Source organism: Branchiostoma lanceolatum, chromosome 5, assembly GCF_035083965.1.
Source record: "Branchiostoma lanceolatum isolate klBraLanc5 chromosome 5, klBraLanc5.hap2, whole genome shotgun sequence".
NCBI lineage: Eukaryota > Metazoa > Chordata > Leptocardii > Amphioxiformes > Branchiostomatidae > Branchiostoma > Branchiostoma lanceolatum.
In genome coordinates this window covers 20,794,589-20,816,358 of record NC_089726.1, presented here as the reverse complement: position 1 = coordinate 20,816,358, position 21,770 = coordinate 20,794,589, and the positions used below count along the sequence as shown (strand labels likewise).

Sequence of the window (21,770 nt, the reverse complement as noted above, 5' to 3'; positions counted from 1 at the left end):
TGTTTCCGAGGATTCTATTTTCTCGCTGATGAGTGACCAGGGTCGTTTCTCGTCCTTGGAAAAGGAGTCCGCATTCATTCCGTAGCGAATTCTAGTGATTCATCAGTCGCCTGTGTGTCAACGAAGTTCCAGGTAAGAAGACTTGACTTGTGAATCGGTATTCAGAGGTTTGTAGAACAATGTAAGGAAGAGAAGAGAAGAAAGTGTCGTGAATATGAGCCACGCCGGCATCCATTTTCTCTGGACTGTCATCAGTCGGTCAAACCTATTTTTGTTTTGTGCAGCTGCGTAGAAACATATCGTACTAAAAACTTAGCAAAGCTTGTCATATATTTGGTGCTGGGTTTAACTGTTTGGCTGTCAAAAATTAAGATTGTTCAGGAATTGGCGGTCGGGAAGTATACAACATAAACAGGGAGAGGGTCGGTGGGGGTTATTGGATTTTGTTGGATTTTTAGATTCAAACGGGGCAATAATGACGCTTTGTCACGTTGACTTGTGAAATTTCAACATACAGCGTCTTGAATCTACACTTAGCGATCACGGTCGCAAATGCTTATATGGAAAGGACTCAGGTATCTGTTTTCCGTATACTGGAAACCTCTACATGCGCCCTTAGCCCGAAAGTTCGCGTCCAATGCTTACATCTGGAGTCCATTAACCCTGAAGTCAGTTTCCTAGGAAAGTGTGAATTTCAGGGGACAGTCCACTAACTATTGTAGTGTTACTCTAAAAACAGCCTCATGGCATAACTGACAATCGCATACATTTACGCTACCATTTTTTACTCAACCATTTTTACTCTACTATTTCTCAGTCTTTGTATGGGTTCTCAATATTGTAAATTATTTTGTAGACGATTTACAGATGAGTGCATAGTATCTATTGGGAATTCACACATTGTTTCTCGAGTAACCGTGATCTCCAAGCAGATGTAGCTCGGGATTGTTTTGAGTGTAATTTGTGCCTTTTTTAAAAACGTTTTTCTGAAGATGCCGCACTTTTCCAGATACCCTACTTTTTGGTAATAGGAGGGTAGCTGTACAAAAAAAAGCCCGTTATCTCCAGAAAAGCTCACAAAACACCGACAAGCTCAAAACGCTCAAAACAATCCCGACTGTTACATCTGCTTGGAGATCATAGAAACAATAACGCTGAGTCAAGCCTCAGTTCTAGCAGGGAGGGAACTAGCACTTAAAGTAATTATAAGTAATTGATAGGGGTCGGCGAACAAGAGCGCTACAGCGTTGTTACATGATGTGTTGCAATTTAAGTGGGGCATTTTGGTGACTCATGGCCACACCCACAAACTGATGTCAGAGGTGACCAGATAAGGCTTGTTTCCTGTAAAAACATTACCTGATTGTAAAACGCAGCCGACAATATTGAAAACAGGAAACAGGGATAGCTTATTTAACTGCCTCACGGTTGAATATTTTGTCTCATTCTGTATACAGAAATTGTTGACATGGCAACAACAGAAGAAATACGAGGTTTGGATGACGTCAGGAGAGGAGCAGCAGGGGGTTCTGCCGACAGTGTTTCCACCTGGCAAGGAGAAAGACGTGAGGAGGTTGGGGAGGAGTCCAGTAGGAGAGACAAAGACGTGAAAGTGTACAGGTGTGAGGAGTGCAGCAGGCATTTTAGTTTTCTGAGTCATCTGAAGAGACACATACGGACTCACACGGGAGAGAAACCCTATGGGTGTGAGGAGTGCAGCAGGCAGTTCAGTCGGTTAGGTTATCTGAAGACCCACATGCGCACTCACACTGGTGAGAAACCCTACAGGTGTGAGGAATGCAGCAGACAATTTAATAGGCTGGGAAGCTTGAAGAATCACATGCGTACTCACACAGGGGAGAAACCCTACAGCTGTGAGGAGTGCAGTAGGCATTTCAGTGAGCGGGGTGCTCTGAAGACTCACATGCGTACTCACACAGGGAAGAAATCTTACAAGTGTGAAGAGTGTAGCAGGCAGTTCAGTGGGCTGAGTTGCCTGAAGAAACACATGCAGACTCACACAGGTGAAAAACCCCACAAGTGTGAGGAGTGTAGCAGGCAGTTTAGTCGGCTGGGTCATCTGAAGAGTCATGTGCGTACTCACACAGGGGAGAAACCATTCAAGTGTGAGAAGTGCAGCAGGCAGTTCAGTCATTTTGGAAGTCTGAGGACTCACATGCGGACTCACTCTGGTGAGAAACCTTACAAGTGTGAGGAGTGCAGCAGGCAATTCAGTGTACTGAGTAATCTGAAGAGACACATGCAGACTCATACTGGTGAGACACCTTACAGGTGTGAGAAGTGCAGCAGGCAGTTTGGTCAGCTGAGTAATCTGAAGACTCACATTCTGACTCACACTGGTGAGAAACGGTGAGGAATGTAGTAGGCAGTTCAGTCAGATGAGTGCTCTAAAAGGACACTTGCGGACTCACACCGGTGAGAAACCATACACCTATGAAGAATGCAACAAACAGTTCAGTGATTTGGGTCATCTGAAGACTCACATACGTCTTCACACAGGGGAGCAACCTTAAAAGTTTGGGGAGTGTAGTAGGCAGTTCAGTCAGATGAGTACTCTGAAAAGACACTTAAGAGCAAATATCTGTAAGGATCAAACAATGGTGGCAGGGGTCAAAAAATCGATTTGGCTCATATTTTGCACAGTGATAGTACTTGACCCACAACCCCTCAAAATAGCTTTCTTTCTGCTCAACACCGTTCGTTGCCATGGTAACAGCCCGAACAAGATTTGGGGCCATTTTCCCTGATTTTTGCATGTCAAAAACATGGAAATTGGCATAGTTTAGGACACAATTACGAACAAACGCTTGAGCGTTACAGAAAAACAAAAACAGGGCCTTAAAGACAAAGTCTTAAGCTTTCTAAAGATGACTTTACAATTTTCAAAAAGACAGTTTGAAGGGCTTGGGCAGCCTCAAAACAATACAGTGTTTTAGGGATGTCAAAAAACGTGATTTTTGCCAAACTTTGAAATGCTGTAAGTGCAAAGATGGTGATTTTTTTGGCTTGAAATTTTTACCATATATACATCATTATAACTGCTATCCTATGAATGGTAGCAAAGTTTGGGGTCTTCTTTTGTTCTCACGTGGTTGTCCTCAAAAGTAGGTCATTTTCCACACTTGACGAAAAAACGATTTTTAAGCCATATTCAAGATACCATATATGACAAAGTGGAACAAGGATCCAATTTGATTTACTGTCAATGGTAACCAAACATATTGTCTATCAAATGAATTCTTGTAGAGGTTGGTGTCATGTTTCATTGCCGTGTACTTGTCCCTAAAAGTAGGCCATATTTTGGACATATGCAGAAATTACCATTTTTTGCTATGTTTGAAGCTCCGAGACTGCCAAAGTAGAATGTTGCTTGGATTGGATTTTTCTTCAAAGGAACCCCTGTGTGTTGTCTATCAAGTGAATCCTTGTAGAGGTTGGGGTTATGTTTCGTTGTCGTGCACTCGTCCCTAAAAGTAGGCCATATTTTGGACATATGCAGAAATTACCATTTTTGGCTATGTTTGAAGCTCCGAGACTGCCAAAGTAGAATGTTACTTGGATTGAATTTTTCTTCAAAGAAACCCTGTGTGTTGTCTATCAAGTGAATCCTTGTAGAGGTTGGGGTTATGTTTCGTTGTCGTGCACTCGTCCCTAAAAGTAGGCCATATTTTGGACACGTGCAAAAATTACTGTTTAGCCTATCTGTAAAGCCCTAAAACTAAAAGCCCTAAAAGTAGAAAGTTAATTTAGATGAATTCTATTATATGCTAAAAGTACAACTGTGTATTGACATTAAAATGAATATTTGTAAAGGTTGGTGCCCTTGTGTTCTTTCGTTGATGTAAGCTGTGTATTTTTACAAGTAGACAACATTTTGACATCGGTAGAAATTACGTGTTGAAATATGGAAAGTGATTCATTTCGAAAACTCTGTTTCTCCGAACTCATATTATTGAAGAAGAGACACCTCTGTATTGTCTCGTATATTTGCGCATAAGAGTGCTATTACCCCCCCCGGCCCGTGCCCAATGGAGTTTAGTGGATCTCCCCTATCTTTGTGCCAAGTGTGAGAAGCTCCCAATATTTTTTTATTATTATCCAGGACAGAAGAGGTCGCTTCTGTCTGTCTGGTCCTTTATAATTCTGCTCTTTAGGCTTCTTGGGTGACCGGTGGATCATTAAGCATTTCACCCAGGCCACACAGTACAGTGGATCTCCCCTTATACTTGCAAACAGGTTGTGAAACTTGAGAACCCCTTATCTTTTTGATCCAGACAGAGTGAATTTCTTATCTCTTTTATCCAGCAAGGGTCAGGCAGGGTTAGGTTGTTTCAGCCTGTCTCGTCTGGAGACGAACACATTTTGCTAGCAGAGGTGTTTTTACCAACCATTGTGAGAAATTGTGAGCTACTGTTGTGTTCTGAACATTCAATTTGAACAGCAGACCATTTGATAACCAGTTTGCGTTCACTGAGTAGTGTCAAAAAGGGAGTTGGACAATTTTTGCCTGAGCCAAATGATCAGGGTGCCGCCAATCAACAGCTACACGGGGTATGCACTTGGAACACCACATCGACTGGTAAGTTTCAAAACATATCAATTTTGGCATATTGAGAAATTATTAAAGCATGCTAGTCATGACAGAATAACTAAACAAACTTGTTTTTCTGCCCCCTTTCTAAATCCCCTTCATTATATGTATGTATGAATGTAGCCTCCTTGCAGACCTTTTAGGTGCGCCGTCGTGTAATCTCTAGGGGTAGCCGCTGGTTTGTGATTTTCACCATGAACCAGGTTCTCTAATGACGGGGGATTATCCTAAGGCGTGGGAAACAATCTTCACTGCAACATCGCCCCGCCATTAAAAGAATCTCCCCAAAATAAACGCCGGCACTTCTAGAAGATCTATAAATTGCTAAGAAGGCTGGTATGTATGATCAAGCTGTTCTGGGGGGTATTGTGTTATGATGTTTGCAAGCTTACTGGTAGGCTTGAACAGATTAAACTACAATTGAAGTTTATGTCTTGTAAAACATTATAATGAAATTAAAAGTCATCCTTTTTATTCTTCTAGGTCGTCTGAATCATGTCGTGTACCTTTGCTGAGTTTGTTGACGGAAAGTGTGGAGCAAATCCAAAAGCTCAAGGGGAGGGCGAAAAGATCATACCCCTTATTCAATGTACAAAAGATATTTCAAATCATCTGAGAACCCTAAGTGTTCCGAGTACAACTCAAACTGAACACCAGCTGATTTTGGCCAGAGCTGGAATATTTGATCCCCCTAACGTCAGTGAGATGACGATATGTCCGAAGCACAGAGGGATCTTGGGTATCAGTTGGCGCAGATCAAGTGAAAAGTGCTCAGTGCCAGTTCAGCTGTCTAATCATGGTCGATCGAAGGCGCGTCCCAAGGGCACACGAGGCATCGGAGTCCTCCAGTCACGGAAGATACAAGAGCTGGCCAAAGAGTTGGTTCCAGTTGGCTCAGGTGAGAAAGACGGAAGCTACTTTGTGAAAATATAGATTTATTTTTCTCATAGTCTGTCACATTTTCAGTGAAACCGTGTATATATCGTATGTACACTAGTGTTTACTGATTACATCGCCTCTATGATATTTCAGCCATTTGCCGTGACTGCCGGGATTCCATCGGAGGGGAAGGGGACCTTTTAGAAGTCAAGGGACCAACGGAATCCCTGGAGAGTGAGAGGATTGAACAACAACCTGTGCCCAGCACCAGCGGTCTCGGCGTTCCAGAACCTGTGCCCAGTACCAGCGGCCTCAGCGTTCTAGAACCTGTGCCCAGTACCAGCGGCCTTGAAAAGGCTCTTCAGCATATGACACTGGTATGCCTTATTCTTCAAATCTGATTAAGTCGTAATTATCTAGTAGTTGATTCAGAACAGGACAGAACGGGATGGGCACGGATCATTTTGGCTGGCTGTCATGACGCCCCTACGACCACTGAGGTCATGGGTCATGAGTGAGTGAGTGAGTGATTACACCTAAATACAGATAAGTTTGAAGTGATGATTTCATTCAGTAATTTATTGTACAATTCGTTTTCAGGAGGAAAGCCAAGACAGCCCTTCATCATCACTATCCTTTGGAGGTACAAGCCCACAAGCTGAGAGAAGCCTCTACACAGTCAGCTCACAGTCACAAACATCTAACGGTGAGGCAGGTTTGTCTATAACCAAACCAAAACAGCTGTTGGAACAACTCTTGCAGGCAAGTGACAGTAACGTTGACAAAGTACAAGTTCTCGCTGTGCCATGGAATGAGGCCAGCCAGAGAACCCAGCGGTTCCATCTGAAACAAGCTAGTGAGACAGTCAGTGCCGTCCTCCAGGTGCTAGCACCGGAAGATTCTTACAGCCTTTGGAAGCACCTGCGAGAATCCAGGCTAACAGATGTAGCTCTTGGGATGGGCGGAAGTGCCATAGAAATGGAACTTCTAAACTCCCTCGTGGAGTGTTACAAGTGCGCGAGTCAGTCGTTTACGCGCAGGCAAATTCTGTCCATAATGGCTGACAAGTACAGCTTTGCTGACCTGGAAAAACTCCTGCCAGGCCTAACAAGGTACCAGGTCACATCCGCAAGACAGCACGCCATGCGACATGGACGGGGAGCACCTGTGCCACCATCTATTGACATTCGCATGAGGGTAGTTCCGGGAAAGCTTGACCACTTCATCACTTTCATCACCAGTGCCCATGTCGTGCAGGACCTTCCATTCGGGGAGAAAGTGTTGAAGCTGTCGACTGGAGTTTCTTTAAAGGTGCCAAATACCATCCGGGCCATGATTCCAGAAAGAATCATTTCCCAGTATCAACAGTACTGCACAGAAAGCCACTTTGTTCCAATGGGAAAGAGAACACTCCAGCGAGTGTTGGCCGCCTGCAGTGCTTCTGTGAGAACTTCACTACAAGGCCTTGACTATTTCACAGCTGAAGGTAACAGGACAACTCTGTTTCTAAATATGTTTAATGGTTCTATGCTTCTACAATAGCATGGAACACAAACATAATTAGTCATAAGTATATGCATCATCTTGTCATTTTTGCATACTCCATTCAAATACACAAAGTATGTGAGTTTAACTTGTTTTATGCATTCCAAGACTTTTAGATATTACAGAGTTTACTTTTATGAATGACGATATTTTCAATACATTACAATTTACACATCCTAAATGCATACCACAAAGGAGATCCTAAAGGCATACCACAGCTCTTTCGATATTGCTACATGGAATATTGCTTTTTGACTTTGTCGTTTTTTTATAGGTGGCAGAGCATTTGATGATCTCGAAGCTGCTGTGGACAAGTTAGCCGAGAAGCAAGGACAGGACTGGGCAAAAAAACAGACTGCCATCCTGAGGTCCTCAAAGAGATACCTTAAAGGAGACTATAAGGTATGCTACGCCTCCAAAATAAGTGAAACAATGTTACTTTTTGCAGAATGCACATATAAATATAAACATATGCTAAAGGCAAGATGGTAGTTTAATGCTAAGTATTTGATAAGCTACACATATTTTTTACGCTGGTTGTCATTCATTCATCTCTACTTTTTCACATGTTTCCGTAGGTACATGTTTCACAAGAGGCAACTGTAGCAGAGCACTGTCGGCAGTTCGCCCTTAGTGATGGCACAGACAACAACTTCAGCACAACGTGTCTACATCATCACGATGACGAGTGTGAGGCATGCAATGATCTGCAACAGCTTCTTGTCGCCCTAGAAGAGTGCTTTACGGTCAACGAGTTTGAAACACCCGAGGAAAAGGATGACATGCGGTTCACACTGGACCAGGCGAAGCAAGACATCTACGCCTGGCAGTGTCACCAGCTACGAAGTATTAATCAAGATGAAGCATGGTATGCCCTCCTTGATGACCTTGATGATAGTAGTGTGCTTCTGGTGATGGACTGGGCCATGAAGTTCCTGCCCAGGAAGTACAGGGAAAGCCAAACAGACTGGTTCGGCAAACGTGGACTTCCCTGGCACATCTCCGTAGCACACCGGCGATGCGACGCATCCATCCTCGTAGAGACTTTCATCCACCTATTCCAGACATGTACACAGGATAGCAGTTCAGTAGTCTCCATCTTACAACACACAGTACAGCAGTTGAAGGAAGAGCTACCAACCCTCCAGTCCATATACATCCGAAGTGACAATGCAGGCTGCTACCATAACACACTACTTTTCAGGCAGCAAAGCACATCAATCAAACTACCGGGGTCACCATTAGACGAATAGACTATTGCGATCCACAGGGAGGGAAAGGGTCTTGTGACAGACAGGCCGCAACAGTCAAGTCCCACAGCAAGACATGGATCAACGAGGGACACAATGTGGAGACGGCCACAGAGTTCAAGACTGCAGTAGAGTCACGCGGAGGAATTCCCGGTGTAAAGGTCTTCCTGTGTGAAGTGGACACTGGTCCTGGAGTGACATCCACAAAACTGGACGGGATCACAAAACTAAACAACTTTGAGTTCACTGAGGCAGGTCTCCGTGTTTGGCGGGCATATAATATTGGAGACGGTAATATCATCCCCTGGTCACGGTTACCTGCTGCAATGCCCCCAATACTGTTGATTTCCAGTGAGCCGTCTAATCCCGGATATGCATTTCGACCCATCAAGTCAAGGCAGAAGAAGGGTCAGGCTCAACAGGAAGTAGAGTCGGACTCTGATGGGGAATCTACAAGTGAGCAGCGAAGCCTTGGCAGCCTGTTCCCATGCCCAGAAGATAGTTGCGTGAAAGTCTACCAAACATGCAGAGGGCTAGAGGCCCATGTAGCGGTAGGAAGACACCAACGCCGGCTTGAAAGAGAGACTCTCCTGGATAAGGCAAAGTTGGCTTATGCAGAAAAGCTTGAGCAAGGTCCATCAGAAGTGCCGCACTTAGAGCCGTCCTTAGAAGCACGTAGGGCAACTCCTCACCCACAGCAAGGATGGGCACTGCGCAACCCGAAGAAGCATGTGAGGTTTAGTAGCAAGCAAAAGGAGTACCTCGATAAGCGGTTCCAGCTAGGAGAAGCTACCGGGAAGAAATCTGACCCACTTACAGTGTCAAAAGAAATGAGGCATGCGTGTGATCCGCAAGGAAAAAGACTGTTCCAGGTACAGGAGTTTCTGACGGGTCAGCAGGTGTCTAGTTACTTCTCACGACTGGCAGCTAAACGCCGTAAAACACCAGAAGATGAGGATGACGAACAAGAGTCTGCTGTGGTAGAAGCTGCCAACAGTAACATACAGGAGCAAATCATGAATGAAGTCCAGTTATGCCACCCAGTTGTATACGACACATACAATCTTTGTGACTTAGCAAAGAGGAGGGACTTGTATGAGCTAGGTATCACACTGCTAAGGTCCATTTGTGAACATTTTGATATAGATGTATCCTCAATAACTGATCGTAGACGTAAATCGGCATTTGTGGCAAGAATTCAAGAATACTTGCGTTCCTGCCCTTGTTTCAAACATGATGTTTAGATATTATGTGTGAAGGTAACATGTACACGTAGTTAGAATGTACACGTAGTGGTAAAATATACTTGGAAGTAGACGTGTGTACGTGTATGTGCATTGGGCTAAAAGGCACATTTTCAAATATATCTATATCTATCTCTCTCTATATATATAAGGTATCAGATACAGATCTGTAAAGGCCGTTCTTGTGGTTACTTATTCAGGCTTAGAGAAATGATTTTAAAGGTTCTGACATTAAGGGAAGATGCCTTTGTATCACATTACAGTGTACACAATTTCCGCACGTAACAATGTTAATGCATATTGTATTGGCTATGGCTTCGGTGTTAATTGAAGTTCACTGACGAGTAATGCAGCAACACCTCTGTTATCAGTGTCTTTAACGTATGAACTTATAATGAAAATAAAAGTCCTTGTTTCTTAAACATTCTATACTGCATATATAAAGGCAAACACAACAACGAACCACGTGCATGGCCACAAATGTTATTTCTGCACATGCTCAGAAAATGGATTACTTTTAGAGACAAGTTCCCAGCAAGGAAATAAGGCTCCAACCTCTACAAGGATTCATTTGAAAGAAAATAGTTAGGGTAACCTATGTTGAAAAATCACATTCAACTAAAATCCTAGTTTGACATTTGCAGAGCTTCAAACTTGCTCCAAAATGCTGATTTTTGCACGTGTCCAAAATATGGCCTACTTTTAGGGACGAGTGCACGACAACGAAACATAACCCCAACCTCTACAAGGATTCACTTGATGGACAACACACAGGGGTTCCTTTGAAGAAAAATTCGATCCAAGTAACATTCTACTTTGGCAGTCTCGGAGCTTCAAACATAGCCAAAAATGGTAATTTCTGCATATGTCCAAAATATGGCCTACTTTTAGGGACGAGTGCACGACAACGAAACATAACCCCAACCTCTACAAGGATTCAATTGATAGACAACACACAGGGGTTCCTTTGAAGAAAAATCCAATCCAAGTAACATTCTACTTTGGCAGTCTCGGAGCTTCAAACATAGCAAAAAATGGTAATTTCTGCATATGTCCAAAATATGGCCTACTTTTAGGGACAAGTACACGGCAATAAAACATGACACCAACCTCTACAAGAATTCATTTGATAGACAATATGTTTGGTTACCATTGACAGTAAATCAAATTGGATCCTTGTTCCACTTTGTCATATATGGTATCTTGAATATGGCTTAAAAATCGTTTTTTCGTCAAGTGTGGAAAATGACCTACTTTTGAGGACAACCACGTGAGAACAAAAGAAGACCCCAAACTTTGCTACCATTCATGGGATAGCAGTTATAATGATGTATATTTGGTAAAAATTTCAAGCCAAAAAAATCACCATCTTTGCACTTACAGCATTTCAAAGTTTGGCAAAAATCACGTTTTTTGACATCCCTAAAACACTGTATTGTTTTGAGGCTGCCCAAGCCCTTCAAACTGTCTTTTTGAAAATTGTAAAGTCATCTTTAGAAAGCTTAAGACTTTGTCTTTAAGGCCCTGTTTTTGTTTTTCTGTAACGCTCAAGCGTTTGTTCGTAATTGTGTCCTAAACTATGCCAATTTCCGTGTTTTTGACATGCAAAAATCAGGGAAAATGGCCCCAAATCTTGTTCGGGCTGTTACCATGGCAACGAACGGTGTTGAGCAGAAAGAAAGCTATTTTGAGGGGGTGTGGGTCAAGTACTATCACTGTGCAAAATATGAGCCAAATCGATTTTTTGACCCCTGCCATCATTGTTTGATCCTTACAGACATTTGCTCTTAAGGACTCACATCGGGGAGAAACCCTACAAGTGTGAGGAGTGCATCGGGCGCTTCAATAAGCTGGGTGGTCTTAAGAAACATATGCGAACTCACACGGGCGAGAAACCCTACACGTGTGAGGAGTGCAGTTCAGTGAGCTGTATGCTCTGAAGACCCATATGCTGACTCTCATGGTTGAGAAACCTTACAGGTGTGACAAAAGATGTGGACAGTTCAGTCAATTGGGTCAATTAAAGACAAACAAGCAGTCTCACAAGGGAGAAACCCTACAGGCCAGACCACTTTAGCCAGCGACCAGTTTAATTATAATACCGTAATACACAGTAATTTAATACAAAAAGGGATGTTACCATTGATAGGCAGACAAGCGATGTGTGCGGCTGTAGTGAACCACTGCAGTAATCAGTTGGGCTCACTATTTTTGTTACCTTCTGGTTTATGTACAAAGTTCAAAGTTATAGAAGTACAAAGTTAAAAATAGTGGAGGTACAAAGTTGAAACTTCAAAGTAATGCAAGTTTGAAGTTCAAGGTAGTTTATATACAAAATAATATGGAAGTACAAAGTTCAATGTAGTTTATGCACAAAGTTCAAAGTAGTTTATGTACATAGTTCAAAGTAGTAAAAATAAGATCTACAAAGTGCAAAATAGTGGAAGTACAAAGTTCAAAGGAATGGAAATACAGAGTTCAAAGTAATGGAAGTACAAAGTTCAAGGTAGCAAATGTGCAAAGTTTAGCGTAGTGGAAGTACAAAATGCAAAGTAGTCGAAGGTCCAAAGAGGTATCAGTTGCATTTATTCTATAACAACGGTAATACTGTATGGTAGCCTTTTTTCATGAATCTTCATTTGTTGCACATCACTGCACCTATTATTCTGTGTAGCACTTTTCTGATATAATTGTTTTATTTAGTTTAAACATTCTAGTACTTTGTTGTTATGTTAGAGAATAAGTAAATAACTTGTAGAGGCATCCGTCAGGTAATTTTAATCAATGTAAAAAGTGTTACAGTTCCATAGATGTCAAGTGTTTGTTGAGTTTTGCGACCTAGTTATCAAAAAAAGTTCACTGTTGCAAAGAAATAAAACAAACCCAAAAGATGACGGTTAGGTAATTTTGTTCAATGAATGAATGAATGAATGAACTCGCGAGCTGTGGAGAACTGAATTGTATGTAGTCACAAGGAGTTGCAGGGAAAGATGGAGAAAGGGACAATGAAGGTTGAATGTGAAACACAAAAGAACTGTAGAGAACTCTAAGAGTTTTTTGTACAACGCACAGAAGTAGGGACGGGAAAAACAGTTTTTAATACATGTAGATATGATACGATAGATCTGATTAAAGGATTTTTTTAGTGTCCCAATGAACACCGGTAGACTAGACGTGTGGGGCATGGGATACCCCTGACAGGTTCGTTCACCTGCCCTCCAGAAGAATGTAAATATGAGTACGAAATGACAACAAGTTAGGAATATAATTTATTTTATAAAACAAAAGCGCTATATACCACATGTTAAGTGTCATGGCTTCGCCTTGCAAATGCTTCAGCAATGCTGACAGTAAAAACGCATAAAAAGATGTTAGAAACATGCCGGGGCCTAATTTTTGCTTGGACAGTAGGTGGTGCATTGAGACGTAGAATTTGAGCAGACAGCTGAGGACTTGAATACACTATATTCCACTGATAGACATTTCAAATACATGATGCATGTTTTTGTGATTTGGCTGGAAATTGTGGAAAAGATCATCAATAAACATAAATTATGCAAATAAGACTTTTATTATAATTGGCAAAGGTATGAGGTCGTGTACCTCTAGTTCAAGTCTACGGGCTTTATGAAGAGCATTCAGCATTCCCGTGTTTGATTTAGGGTTGGCTATATATTGTAGATCATGAGTAATGTTTAGAACGACATCTGGGACGAAAACTGGTCATCAGTAATAAATACATGTGCTGCATGCAACGAAGCGCACTCTCCTGCACAGAGCTTTCCCGCGGTAGACTAGGAGAATGCCGAGGCGTGGACTGCTGGAAACTTCTGTTACCGAACCAGTCTATAAAGATCAACGGACACTCATGTACAACTGATGGGTAATCAGGGAATGAGATTTGACCATTAGCAGGAGAATACTTCCGGGTCATAGAATCCCAACTTCCTGTCCTTGAGGATACTGTTTTCGAGGTGTCCAGAGTTGTTGTTCGTCCTTGGAGAAGGAGTCCGCATTCATTTTGTAGCGAATTCTAGTGATTCATCAGGCGCCTGTGTGTCAACTAAGGTCCAGGTAAGAAGACTTGACTTGTGAATCGGTATTCAAAGGTTTGTAGAACAATGTAAGAAGGAGAAGAAAGTTTCGTGAATTTTATTATATGATTTGAATATGAACCACGCCTCGCCGGCGTGCATTTTCTCTGGACTGTCATCAGTCGGTCAAACCTAGTTTTGCTTTGTGCAGCTGCGTAAAAACACACCGTAGTTGGAATAAAACAAGTGCGTCATATATTTGGTGCTGGGTTGTCACTGTCTGGCTGTTCAAAATAAGCTAGTTCCCCCCCCCCCCCAGAAGTGAACAAAACCCGGCGGGGCGTTGTTATGCAAATCTAGACAATGTCGAGACGAGCACTGTTTTCAAGCCGGGGGCCTTCATCTTTGACACTGCACATGCGTAGTAGCAACTCCGAACTAGCTTATTATGATTGTTCAGAAGCTGGCGATGGGGAAGTAGAAAACATAAACAGGGAGAGGGTCGGTAGGGGGTTATTGGGTTTTGTTAGATTTAAGGCGGTCAGAAATAAAAGTCTGTCACATTGACTTGAATACCTACTTATAGTCAGTGAATAGTTTCATCAGGTTGGTAAGTCACTGAATTCTTTTGCACAACCAAGGGATTCATTCAACCGACGTTTCGGTGACCATCTGTCCCCTTCTTCAACGCAATTCTGACTGGTTCACATAGCAATGCAGCACAGATGTCGCTGCTTATACATATTAATGAGATGCAGTGACAGACCACATCATGAGAAACAGCTGTGTAATAGACTGAGATGGGGCCAAGGTGATACAGTTCCCAGTTTTTGTATAGTCGGTCTCCGTGTTGTAAGTATTCCAGTCAATGTTGTGGATTATTGTCTTATTGATGCTAAGTCAATAAATCAATAGGGAATACTCACACATGCACAAACACTGACACATCTTGGGTTGATTTTAAGAATATACTCTGACATGCTTTGCGTCAACATTGGTTTTGATCTCTGTCAATATCACGTTGAAATCCAAACTAATAATTTAAAAATAGTACCCTCTGAAAAATGGGGCGCCCTTAGGAAATCTAGTGCTAAATGACGTTAGTGAATATTTTTTTTCATCAATTTTCAGCCTTAGCAACTTACTGCTTCTATGGCTTTGAGTAAAAACAATTGACCCGGATCTTCAGCAAGTATCGTATGAAACCAACACTTACGATAGGTACATTTCCCATCATGCATATCACATGTGTCTGTATTGGGGGGAAATATCACATCTAGATCATGAAAAAAAGTGGTTCATTTCATTTCTTTGTCTTTTTTAAGTTGACACGCAGCCGACAATACTGACAGAGGCAGGATTACCTTGTTCATTTTCCTCACAGTTGATCATCCTTTGTCTCTTCATTACAGAAGTTGATCCAGATATGGCATCAACAGACGGCATAAAAGGATTGGATGACGTCAGGAGAGAAGCAGCAGGGGGTTCTGCCAACAGTGTTTCCACCTGGCAAGGAGAAAGACGTGAGGAGGTTGGGAAGGAGTCCAGTAGGAGAGACAGAGGTGTGAGAGTGTACAGATGTGAGCAGTGCAGCAGGCAGTTCAGTAGGCTGCATCATCTGAAGACTCACATGCGCACTCACACAGGAGAGAAACCCTACAGATGTGACGAGTGCGGCAGGCAGTTCAGTCAGCTACCTGCTCTGAAAACTCATATGCGTACTCACACTGGTGAGAAACCATACGGGTGTGAAGAGTGTAGCAAGCAGTTTGGTCACCTATGTAATCTGAAGACTCATATGCGTAATCACACAGGAGAGAAACCGTACAAGTGTGAGGAGTGTAACAGGCACTTCAGTAAACTGGGTCCTTTGAAGAAACATACACGGACTCACAAAGGGGAGAAACGCTACAAGCGTGAGAAGTGCAGCAGGCAGTTCAGTTGCCTTGGTAATCTGAAGAGACACATGCGCACTCACACTGGTGAGAAACCCTACAAGTGTGAGGAGTGCAGCAAACAGTTCAGCGGCCTGGGTAATCTGAAGGCTCACATGCGTACTCACACAGGTGAGAAACCCTTCACGTGTGAGGAATGCAGCAAACAGTTCAGCGAGCTGAGTCATCTGAAAACTCACATGCGTACTCACACAGGGGAGAAACCCTACAAGTGTGAGGAGTGCGGCAGGCAGTTCAGTGAGATGGGTACTCTAAAGAAACACAAGCGGACTCACGCTGGTGAGAAACCTTCCAAGTGTGAGCAGTGCGGGAGGCGGTTTATTGAGCTGGGTGCTCTAAAGAAACACATGCGTACTCACACAGGGGAGAAACCCTACAAGTGTGAGGAGTGCAGCAAACAATTCAGAGAGCTGGGTCATCTGAAGGCTCACAGGCGTACTCACACAGGTGAGAAACCCTACACGTGTGAGGAATGCAGCAAACAGTTCAGCGAGCTGAGTCATCTGAAAACTCACATGGGTACTCACACAGGTGAGAAACCCTTCACGTGTGAGGAGTGCAGCAAACAGTTCAGCGAGCAGAGTCATCTGAAAACTCACATGCGTACTCCCACAGGGGAGAAACCTTACAAGTGTGAGGAGTGCGGCAGACCGTTCAGTGAGATGGGTAATCTTAAGAAACACAAGCGGACTCACACTGGTGAGAAACCCTACAAGTGTGAGGAGTGCTGCAGGCGGTTTATTGAGCTGGGTGCTCTAAAGAAACACATGCGTACTCACACAGGGGAGAAACCCTACAAGTGTGAGGAGTGCAGCAAACAATTCAGAGAGCTGGGTCATCTGAAGGCTCACAGGCGTACTCACACAGGTGAGAAACCCTACACGTGTGAGTAATGCAGCAAACAGTTCAGCGAGCTGAGTCATCTGAAAACTCACATGCGTACTCACACAGGGGAGAAACCCTACAAGTGTGAGGAGTGCGGCAGGCAGTTCAGTGAGATGGGTACTCTAAAGAAACACAAGCGGACTCACGCTGGTGAGAAACCTTCCAAGTGTGAGCAGTGCGGCAGGCGGTTTATTGAGCTGGGTGCTCTAAAGAACACATGCGCACTCACAGGGGAGAAACCTTACAGATTTGGGGATGTAGCAGAAAGTACAGTAGCCAACTAAATCTGAAGAAACACGTGCGGACTCACAGGAGAGAAACCCTGTAATTTTTAGGAGTTCACCAGGCTTATCTTTGAACTGGGAACATTAAAGAAACACTCGCGGACTCACATAGGAGAAACCTTCTATGCCAGACCACTTTAGATAGAAAGCAGTTTGTAAGATATGTTACTTCCTCGATTTATATGCAAGCTAACAAAGTTTAGGTTTACCATGTTGGTTATATTGAAAATCATACAGGTTTGAAAAGGACCAGAGCACTGGTCGAAATAAGTCAATGGGACTGTAGGTTTGAGATGAAGCGCACGTGGCGCAGCTAGGAAATAAACCTTAAGATTACCACAGAAATGTAATCACCTTGTAGGTTTTGTTTGGTTATTTGGTTCTGTTTCGGTACAAGATTTCTTCGGTTAAAAAAAAAAAAACTTTGATATGTTAAACATTGTAGTAGAAGTACGAGGTTAAAAGTAGCGGAAGTACAAATAAGTATCAGGAATATTTGTTCTCTAACAAAATCGACTTTTGTAACGGTAGCATTAGTTGATATGTTGTTCATCACTTATTATTCTGTATAACATTTTGTAATTTAATTGTTAAGTTTAGGTTAGTTTTCTAGTTCAGTTTTAATTTGTATTTTTGTTAGAAAATAACTATGTTTAGAGACATATTTCAAGTTTTCTGTATTGGTTATTTGAAGCAATGTTAGAAGTGCTACAGTGTCTTAGTTGGCATGTATTTGTTGAGTTTTGCCATCTTCTTTTTGAAGAAGGTCATCGTTATGTGAAATAAAGCAACCAAAAATGTGAATATTTTGTTGTTCTATTCAATGATTTGATGATATAACTTGCACAGGCAGCCAGAGGAAAAACTCAATTGTGTTTATTTTTCCGCGGCGGTCCAGAAAAATGCCGAAGCGTGGACTGCTGGAAACGAATCAGTCCACATAAGGTCAGCGGACGCTCATATACAACTGATGGATAATCAGGGAATGATATTTGACCTCCAGCTCGGCAATACGTCCGGGTCAAAGAATAACGACTTCCTGTTTCCGAGGATTCTATTTTCTTGCTGATCAGGGTCGTTTCTCGTCCTTGGAAAAAGAGTCCGCATTCATTCCGTAGCGAATTCTAGTGATTCATCAGGCGCCTGTGTGTCAACTAAGTTCCAGGTAAGAATACTTGACTTGTGAATCGGTATTCAGAGGTTTGTAGAACAATGTAAGGAAGAGAAGAGAAGAAAGTGTCGTGAATATGAGCCACGCCGGCATGCATTTTCTCTGGACTGTCATCAGTCGGTCAAACCTAGTTTTGTTTTGTGCAGCTGCTTAGAAACATATCGTACTAAAAACTTAGCAAAGCTTGTCATATATTTGGTGCTGGGTTTAACTGTTTGGCTGTCAAAAATCAAGATTGTTCAGGACTTGGCGGTCGGGAAGTATAAAACATAAACAGGGAGAGGGTCGGTCGGGGTTATTGGTTTTTGTTGGATTTTTAGATTTAAACGGGGCAATGATGACGCTTTGTCACGTTGACTTGTGAAATATCAACATACAGTGTCTTGAATCGACACTTAGCGATCACGGTCGCAAATGTTTCTATGGAAAGGACTCAGGTATCTGTTTTTTTCGTATACTGGAAACCCCTACATGCGCCCTGGGCCCGAAAGTCCGCGTCCAATGCTTACATCTGGAGTCCATTTAACCCTGAAGCCAGATTCCTGGGAAAGTATGAATTTCAGGGGACAGTCCACTAACTATTGCAGTGTTACTCTAAAACAGCCTCTTGGCATAACTGACAATCGCATACATTTACTCTACCAAAAGTACCGTTTTTTACTCAACCATTTTTCTCTACTATTTCCCAGTCTTTGTATGGGTTCTCAATATTGTGAATTATTTTGTAGACGATTTACGGACGAGTGTATAGTATCTATTGGGAATTCACACAGCATTTCTCGAGTAACTGTGACCTCTAAGCAGATGTAGCTCGGGATTGTTTTGAGTGTAATTTGTGCCTTTTTTAAAAACGTTTTTCTGAAGATGCCGCACTTTTTCAGATACCCTACTTTTTGGTAATAGGAGGGTAGCTGTACAAAAAAAAGCCCGTTATCTCCAGAAAACTCACAAAACCCCGGCAAGCTCAAAACGCTCAAAACAATCCAGACTGTTGCATCTGCTTGGAGATCAGAGAAACAATAACACTAAGTCAAGCCTCAGTTCTAGCAGGGAGGGAACTAGCACTTAAAGTAATTATAAGTAATTGATAGGGGTCGGCGAACAAGAGTGCTACAGCGGTGTTACATGATGTGGTGCAATTTGATTTGATTGATTTATTTTATTTATTCGACTGTAGAAAGTACAGCCAGGGCTACCCAACTAGCCGAAGGCTATTACAAAGGGTTAGCCCTGGTAACAGTATTCATTACAAACGTTCACAGAGTTCATTACAAACGTTCACAAAACACGCCAAACAGATACATAAAACGCCAAGCTAAAACCACAAAATTAACATAAAAAATATCACAAAACTAAAGCGCCTATGGTAAAAAATGCACGAGACTAAATTATATATACAATCGTTGACAACTCAAAGCCAAAACTTAGGTTTACATTACGTACTAGGTTATACAATACATGTATCAAATATTTCAGTCATTATTTACAGAGTATTTGTTGCCGAGTGATGTGTGGGGCATGTTGGGGACTCATGGCTGCACCCACAAAATGATGTCAGAGGTGACCAGATAAGGCTTGTTTCCTGTAAAAACATTACCTGATTGTAAAACGCAGCCGAAAATATTGAAAACAGGAAACAGGGATAGCTTGTTTAACTGCCTCACGGTTGAATATGTTGTCTCATTTTGTATACAGAAATTGTTGACATGGCAACAACAGAAGAAATACGAGGCTTGGATGACGTCAGGAGAGAAGCAACAGGGGGTTCTGCCGACAGTGTTTCCAACTGGCAAGGAGAAAGACGTGAGGAGGTTGGGGAGGAGTCCAGTAGGAAAGACAAAGACGTGAAAGTGCACAAGTGTGAGGAGTGCAGCAGGCATTTCAGTTTTCTGAGTCATCTGAAGAGACACATACGGACTCACACAGGGGAGAAACCCTATGGGTGTGAGGAGTGCAGCAGGCAGTTCAGTCGGTTAGGTTATCTGAAGACCCACATGCGCACTCACACTGGTGAGAAACCCTACAGGTGTGAGGAATGCAGCAGGCAATTTAATAGGCTGGGAAGCTTGAAGAATCACATGCGTACTCACACAGGGGAGAAACCCTACAGCTGTGAGGAGTGCAGTAGGCATTTCAGTGAGCGGGGTGCTCTGAAGACTCACATGCGTACTCACACAGGGGAGAAACCTTACAAGTGTGAAGAGTGTAGCAGGCAGTTCGGTGGGCTGAGTTACCTGAAGAAACACATGCGGACTCACACAGGTGAGAAACCCCACAAGTGTGAGGAGTGTAGCAAGCAGTTTAGTCGGCTTGGTTATCTGAAGAGTCATGTGCGTACTCACACAGGGGAGAAACCCTACAAGTGTGAGGAATGCAGCAGGCAGTTCAGTCATTTTGGAAGTCTGAGGACTCACATGCGGACTCACACAGGTGAGAAACCTTACAGTTGTGAGAAATGCTCCCGACAGTTCAGTCGCCTATTTACTCTGAAGACTCACATGCGTACTCACACAGGTGAGAAACCCTACAGGTGCGAGGAGTGTAGGAGACAGTTCAGTGAACAGAGTAAACTGAAGACTCACATGCGGACTCACACAGGGGAGAAACCCTATAAGTGTGAGGAGTGCAGCAGACAGTTCAGACAGCTTGGTGCGTTGAAGACTCACATGCACACGCACACTGGTGAGAAACCCTACAAATGCGAGGAATGCAGCAGACAGTTCAGTCAACTGAGTGCTATGAAGACTCACATGCGCACTCACACAGGAGAGAAACCCTATAAATGCGAGAACTGCAGGAGACAGTTCAGTGAGCTGGGTAATCTGAAGAAACATATGCGGACTCACACAGGGGAGAAACCATTCAAGTGTGAGGTGTGTAGCAGGCTTTTCAGTGAACAGAGTAAACTGAAGATTCACATGCGGACTCACACTGGGGAAAAACCCTACACGTGTGAGGAGTGTAGGAGACAGTTCAGTGTACAGAGTAAACTGAAGACTCACATGCGGACTCACACAGGGGAGAAACCCTATGAGTGTGAGGAGTGCAGCAAACAGTTCAGTCAGCTGGGTAATCTGAAGACTCACATGCGTACTCACACAGGTGAGAAACTCTACAAGTGTGAGGAATGCAGCAGACAGTTCAGTGAGCTGAGTAATCTGAAGACTCACTTGCAGACTCACACTAGTGAGAAACCTTAGAGGTGTGAGGAGTGTAGCATGCAGTACAGTAGACCGCATAATTTGAAGAAACACATGTGGACTCACACAGGAGAGAAACCTTAAATGTGTGAGGAGTGCAGCAGGTAGTTCGTTGAACTGGGAACTGAAACACTTGCGGACTCACTAAGGACAAACCCTCTAGACCAGACCACTTTAGCTAGAAATCAGTTCAATGCGTTCCTTCCTCAGTTCCTGGATTGATATGCAAACAAAGCTAACAGCTAAGGAGAAAACGGTTGATATGCAAGCTAACAAAGCTCATTGGTATCGTGGATGTCAGTTCAGGTTTACCATGTTGGTTACATGTTGGTCACATCGAAAATCATACAGGTTTGAAGAAGGACCAGAGCACTGGTCAAAACTTGTTGGTAAGCGCTTACGTGTTAACGTGTTAATTAACGTGTAAATTAGTCAAACATATAATTATCTTGTTGGTAAAGTTGTTGTTCTGTTTTGGTACAACATTCCTTCAGTTAAATCAGAAATTTACTCAGTATCTTAAACATTGTAGTAGAAGTACAAAGTTTAAAGTAGTGGAAGTACTTAGTTTAAAGAGTTATTATTATGATTTGTTTTCTAACAATAGCATTTTTTTTGTTATAGTAGCATTTTTTTCACATCCATCTTCATATGTTCTGCATCACTTTTTTGTGTACGTAAGATTTTTTGAATTGTATTTAGTTCTGTTTT

General features: G+C 42.7%; 1 protein-coding gene and 2 pseudogenes across 1 annotated transcript; all 3 read left to right on the top strand.

The window, feature by feature from the left end:
• Window positions 1–33: 33 nt before the first annotated feature.
• LOC136435673 (zinc finger protein 436-like) lies at window positions 34–2,587 on the top strand. The gene is made up of 2 exons (XM_066429320.1): window positions 34–132; window positions 1,458–2,587. Exon 2 carries the CDS (start codon window positions 1,469–1,471, stop codon window positions 2,372–2,374), a length of 906 nt encoding a protein of 301 aa, XP_066285417.1. The 5' UTR covers window positions 34–132; window positions 1,458–1,468; the 3' UTR covers window positions 2,375–2,587.
• Window positions 2,588–5,317: 2,730 nt separating this feature from the next.
• LOC136435953 (uncharacterized) lies at window positions 5,318–9,928 on the top strand (annotated as a pseudogene).
• Window positions 9,929–14,990: 5,062 nt separating this feature from the next.
• Window positions 14,991–21,167, top strand: LOC136435952 (zinc finger protein 208-like; annotated as a pseudogene).
• Window positions 21,168–21,770: the final 603 nt, after the last annotated feature.